The sequence below is a fragment of the Melanaphis sacchari genome, unplaced genomic scaffold (assembly GCF_002803265.2).
Source record: "Melanaphis sacchari strain LSU unplaced genomic scaffold, SCAv2.0 Contig4_pilon_pilon, whole genome shotgun sequence".
NCBI lineage: Eukaryota > Metazoa > Arthropoda > Insecta > Hemiptera > Aphididae > Melanaphis > Melanaphis sacchari.
The window spans coordinates 11419230-11425474 of NW_020271335.1; the positions used below are offsets into that span (position 1 = coordinate 11419230).

At 27.0% G+C, this 6245-nt stretch overlaps 1 protein-coding gene across 1 annotated transcript; it reads right to left on the reverse strand.

The window, feature by feature from the left end:
• Positions 1-277: 277 nt before the first annotated feature.
• LOC112599244 lies at positions 278-4765 on the reverse strand. Its single transcript, XM_025346063.1, has 2 exons — positions 3748-4765; positions 278-315 (listed from the first exon to the last, which is right to left on the reverse strand). The coding sequence occupies exons 1-2, from the start codon at positions 4763-4765 to the stop codon at positions 278-280; spliced, it is 1056 nt and encodes a 351-aa protein (XP_025201848.1).
• Between the last annotated feature and the right edge of the window lie 1480 nt (positions 4766-6245).

Below are 6245 nucleotides of genomic sequence, written 5' to 3' on the forward strand. Positions count from 1 at the left end.
CTGCGTTTATATATTATACGAACTATAATAGTACAACACTACAGACACAGTAATCTTTTTTGTTAGCCCACCTCCTTCCCAGCCATGAAATATACCTATTATAATCTTCAGTATAATATTGAATTTTATAATAATATTGTATATCATATTTTTTGAAACATTTCGATCTAGATAAGATCAGACTTCCCTAATCATACCTATGATTACTTTACTATATTGCACCAACGTGGTTCTGTTATTTCAACACTGCTGCAGCCAAAGACGTACTTGCGCTCGTTTATTTTTGATATGCCGTGCAAGCAATATTAAAGTATGCTGTTAACCAAAACATTAAAAATAATATAAATAGGTTAATAAATACTATCTACGGCAATTAGCCGAATGCATATACATAGGTAGGTATATTATTATATGACGTATGGTTTACGATATAATAAAGCTATAAAGATTATAGTTTGTCATGTACTGACTACTCAAGTTACATAAAATGTATTATCTGTGTAATGATATAAAAAACTTTAATTTTTTTGAATTTCTGATAAACATATTTCCATACCAATATAGTTAAATACAATTTAATTTGGGAGAAGAGACTAAAATTTTAAGAAATTAACTCGCAGGCGCATCGCACTTGCAAGACTAAATTTATTAAGTAAGTACTATTTATTAGACATTAAAAATGTTTAAGCGTTAGTAATAATAATAATGGTATGTTCCAAATTTAGTGTTATCATAACAATGTTCAATTTCAGTAATTGAAAACTGCATGTAATGTTTATATTATTTTATTTAAAATTAAAAAATAAAACGACTATTATAGAGTATTTTGAAATTTTTGTTGCTAATATAAAATAAGTATTTTATACTCTGGATAGTATCCAATACTTTTATTTATTTACTTTGGGGGGGGGAGGAGTGGAAGGGCTTAGCCCCTTTCAAAACATTATCCAATGTGAACAAAATAATTTAATAATAAAAATTTTTATTCGCGTTCTATATTTTGATTTTTTCAATTATTATTAATAATTTATTAACTTCAAACTTTATTTCAAATGTTTAAAATCTGTACCTTACAGATTTATTTTACTTATTTTATAAAGGTATATCTAAATTTATTTAAGTATTTTAAATAAACCAATTAAAAATCAAATTATTATAAATTATAATAATATTCATAATTTTTTTTTTAATTTATACATTTAACACAAATGGAATTTGCAAATCTGTAATCATAATGTACCGTGTTCATTTCAGTTGTATTGAATAAATATTAAATTGATAATCTTATTTTTAATAATCAAAAAATATAATTTTAGAATAATAAATACAATATACCTATAAGTTATATTTTAATAATATGAATATGAATAATCTGTATCGTTGTTCTGATAAGCAATTTGTAAGCAATCTCTAAATGACTGTGGTACAAAATATTTAGTCATACTTAATGTCTTGATTTTTGATTAATATTTAACAACTTTAATTTGTTTAAGATAAAATAAAGTAAAAAATAAAGTTTGAATGGTTCCGTCCATTGTATACTTAACAATTTTTTATGATTATTTTTATTAGTATTTGAGATTAAGCCCGAAATCGTAAATATTCACAAAGTGAAACATTGATAAAATATAATAAAGCTTATTAAATATTACTATATTATATTTAACATAAAAAATTTAATTCAAAACACTTCTATTTCATAAAATTATCTATTAATTAATATACATTTTTAATCGCTATGAACTTACCATACTAACTTTACAAGATAAGTTTCCAATAGTAAATATAGCAAATATATCTATACATCAGTCTTGGGTCGACATATTATTAGTTTATTACGAGTATTATATATTTCTTAGTTCTGTTAGCTGTTCTAACTTTAAAGTTATTGCGTTAACTAAGTTAACAAAGGCTTAATTTTGTATTATTCTAATTTACAGTAGTAATGTATATGACCCATAAAATGATAAATGTTTAAATAACAAAATAATGTTCGATTTCATTAGTAAACTAATAATAAATTAATTTCAACAACTATATAATAACATTAAATAATAATTAAAATAAACCATAAAGTAATGTAATTAAATTATTTCATTTTTTTTAACGTTCATTGCTTTTGAACTGAAATAGTTATGTTTTTCTACATAGTTATTAAAAAATATTCAAAATAAATTATTTGTATATATTTAAAAATCATTTATCTTCTATATAGTATAATATTATATTTAAGGTTCGGCATGTATACTGTATAGTACCTATATCGTATTTATGTTATTTTAATTTATTTATTAGATGACAAATATTTTTAGAAATACCTTCTGGTATTTTGCAATTTTTGATCGAAATAAAGAGTTTGATTGATCGGCTGTAACACGATTGCACCCGGCTTACTTTTTTCCATTAAAAAAACACAACACAATTGCGTCTAACCAATTAACACGATCAAACCCGTTTTACCTTTTCACTTGCACAAAACGCAACACGATTGTACTCCAATATATATTTGTCCTTATTATATATAGTATAATATATACATATATTTAAAAAATTTCCAATACACCATTTAAAAATCGGACTTGGTTTTCCTTAGCTTGGTTTCCCAAAATGTATAACCCGGTATTTTAGTACGTGCACTTGAGTAATCGAGATAATATTTAATTTTCAATTTATTGTTAACTTTTATAACTTTTTATAGTATTTTTATATATAATATATATTTTTTTTATATCATTAGTAAATTTATTAGTTTTTTTTTTAGTACAATTTTTTATATTATTTTAATATATTACTACACACAATTATTTGTATATTTACAATTTTTTTTTCAGTCTACTTTATTATAAGCTGAAAAGTTTTGAAACTTATGTTTATTTTGACGATATTTAATAATTTATTATTTAAATAAGAATGCGTAAAAATATAAATTAATAACAAAAATATTAAAATATGCACTAAAAATGAATGAATTGTATTCATCCTAAATAATGATATTCCGATTCGCCCGCAATTCAGAAACACGGGCGTATGTAATTTGCGCCAAAAACAACCCAAAAAAAAAAAAAATATATGTAATTTGCGCCACATCTAAAATTGTATTTTGGTAATTTGCGCCACTTTTTTAGTTTGTAATTTGCGCCAAATAAAACTAAGTAAAAAGGCAATATGTAATCTGCGCCATCGTTTACCTACAAAAATTGTAATTTGCGCCACAGTTCACAAAATTCACAAAACGAACTCCATGTATATTAAATAAGTAAATTTTCGTTTAGTAATAAAACATATAAAAATCTGATATATAAAAAATGATAATATGCTGAAACATTTTAATTTTAATAAATAAAAATAATTGTAAATAATAAATGAATAATCTCAGTTTCGTTTAGTATATAAAGATTTTCAGTTTAGTAATAAAACTTATAAAATCTGATGGGTATATAAAAATGATAATATGCTGAAACATTTTAATTTTAATAAATAAAAAAAAAAATAATTGTAAATAAATGTATAAATTTAAAGTTTCTTAAGTATGTACAATTTTCGTAGTATAACATATAATTTTTGAAATAAAATACCTAGCTACTTATAATACTTAGCTTACTCACGTTTTTTTTTATATTTATAGCTTAATGACGAAACTAAGCCTTTTCTGTCAATTTTATTTTGTCTGTAGTCTTCATATATTTGTTGAAAAGTTTCCAAACGAATTTTATTTTTAGTAGAATTTCGTTTTTTTAAGATGTATACTTTTAATTTTAATCAATGTTTCGGTTTGAAATCCTTTCAGTACATCCAAAAAGTGGTAAATAGTAGGATGTGGGTAATAGAACTCGGAATTGAAACGTGAATGATATGATTCGCAAGCATTAGTAGTGAGAGATAGTGACGCGATATTCGCAGCCCAAATTATTGGTGGAAATTTAGCCTCTTCACAGATATATGTGTCAACTAAATAATCGGCATATTTTTGAAATCTTATGTCATTAGGAATCGATGACATAAAATCTTCAATAAAACAGTTACTGACTTCATTTGGAGAAATAAATGGCAACCCAAATGTATGGTTTAGCCACTTGCTTTCTTCTGTTTTATTGTTTTGATATACGTTGGATAATCCTAATTCCTGAATTTTTCTATACCACGACTGAGTTAGGTGAAATCTACAACCAAATATTTTAGTGTCATCCCAGACTTGTCTCAATGCTACATGAATTGCTTCTTCAAAATCAGATATAAATAAATTTGGTTTTAGAGAAAGTTCACGTGCATTACACAAATGTATGATATTTTTAAATAAATTTACGTAAGTTGAAGTTTTTTTGTCTGGAAGTAATGCAAATAATAGTGGTATATAATGATCATTGCATAAACCATGCAAAGAAAACAATTGCGTAAATAACTTGGGACAATATTCAAAAGTTCCATCCATATATATAATCTCAGATTCGCATAGAACTTTTAAATTTGTGTCACATGAAAATATTATTATATGACAGTTCGGATCATTTATTAATAAAAATTGCTCATTGAGGTCCGTTTTCAAATTTAAATTGCTTATACTATTTTGCAATTCTTCCATTGTTTTAGGTAATGGTGGCACCATTTTTCTACGGGCGTTATAAATATTACGTCGAACTAGTGATATATCATCAGTAGTGATAGTTTGTAAATTAGATATATTTTCAGAAATTTCAGTTCGTAATATCTTACTTGGTTTAGTATACAGATTTTCCACAGCTTTTCTCTTACATCCGTTTGAAAACATTTTTCTGTCTATACTTGGTTGATCATGCCCGTTATGTTCATTTACAATTTCAACTATTTCTACAATATTTTCTATAGAAGTATACACTTTTGCAGTGCAAGTTCTGACAGTACAACGCCATCGTACTGAAGCATTTTTCGATTCATGCACTTTGCGATACGTAAAATTTGAAAATAATAATAAATCTTTACCTCTGGTGCTTTTAATAATTTCACCAATATTTGTACTATTTTCCATTACTTATATTTTTATAAAATTTTAAAATAAAATAAATAACATGAACGCACACGCGATTTATATCGGACTAATTGTAAATATCACGATTCGCGACATTGCTGTTCAATATTAACAATATGTAACAATAGATTGAAAATTTTCGTTAGATTAGACGTAATCTAATAGAGATGATATGTCTATTATCAGTAGAACACAACAATATTATATTGGATACACGTCGATACGTATTATTGACTATTGTATATCCTATGTGATTATTTCAGTAAATTTATCTGGTAAATTCCAGCAATACTGAAGTTAAAAGTGTGGCGCAAATTACATATTCCTTTTCGTTTTCTGTCGTGGCGCAAATTACCAAAATTAATTTGTATATGTGGCGCAAAATACATGTTATGTTTTTATATTTTGGCGCAAATTACATACGTCCTTAAATGTACCTTTTGATGGCGCAAATTACAGGTAATTAAAATGGCGCAAAATACCATCTCCCAGAAACACTGATGTATAATAATTATATAATAAATACATAAGGGACACATATATTTAATGGAGCGCAATCGTGTTGCGTTTTTTGAACAGAAAAAGGTAAACCGAGCACAATCGTATGGCACCGCTTGATCGTGTTTAAAATTTGTGAACATAATGGATAAAATCATGTGCAGCTTGGCAAATACGCAGGCAATGGATTTATGTGAAATACCATACACATAGGTACTTTACATAATACATATAATAATATAATAGGTCGCATTGCGCAGACTATTTGCCTTTAAATTCTCTTCTCAGAAACCACTTGCATATGTGTATTGTATATGCGTGTTCGCACTCGGTATAGACTCGGGCCGATAGTGTTACACAAGTCATTGCCAAATTTCTCGTCTAGGTCTCGTCGACTGCAGTATTATAGTCGTAGTTACTATACGAGTGGTACGTCGAGCCACGAACGACCATTATTGTACATTATGAAACGCCGATTGAAATTTTTTTTCTTTCCATTTTCCCCCCCACACGTCTGGGCTATTATTACGATTAAATAATAATAATAATACAAACACAATAGTGTCTGAGGTGGTATCGCACAATGGATCCGGTCCACAGGTCGGAGGGGGGCAGCAACGAATCCGGGGCGCGTTCCGGGGGTCTTTGACGTGTCCGTTTCTCCTCTTCCTTCCGAAGACGCAGGAAGAACTGGTCTTAACGGTTTTTTCGCCTTTTGTGTTCCGCGCGCACGGGGGACTCTTGC

What these genes read in the sequence shown, in the direction of transcription:
- LOC112599244 (XM_025346063.1), bottom strand. Translation starts at nt 4,765, where the DNA reads ATGTTTTCAAACGGATGTAAGAGAAAAGCTGTGGAAAATCTGTATACT. An exon ending in AACATTGATTAAAATTAAAA is followed by an intron (nt 316 to 3,747) that starts GTATACATCTTA and finishes TTTGGTTAACAG; the next exon opens with CATACTTTAATATTGCTTGC.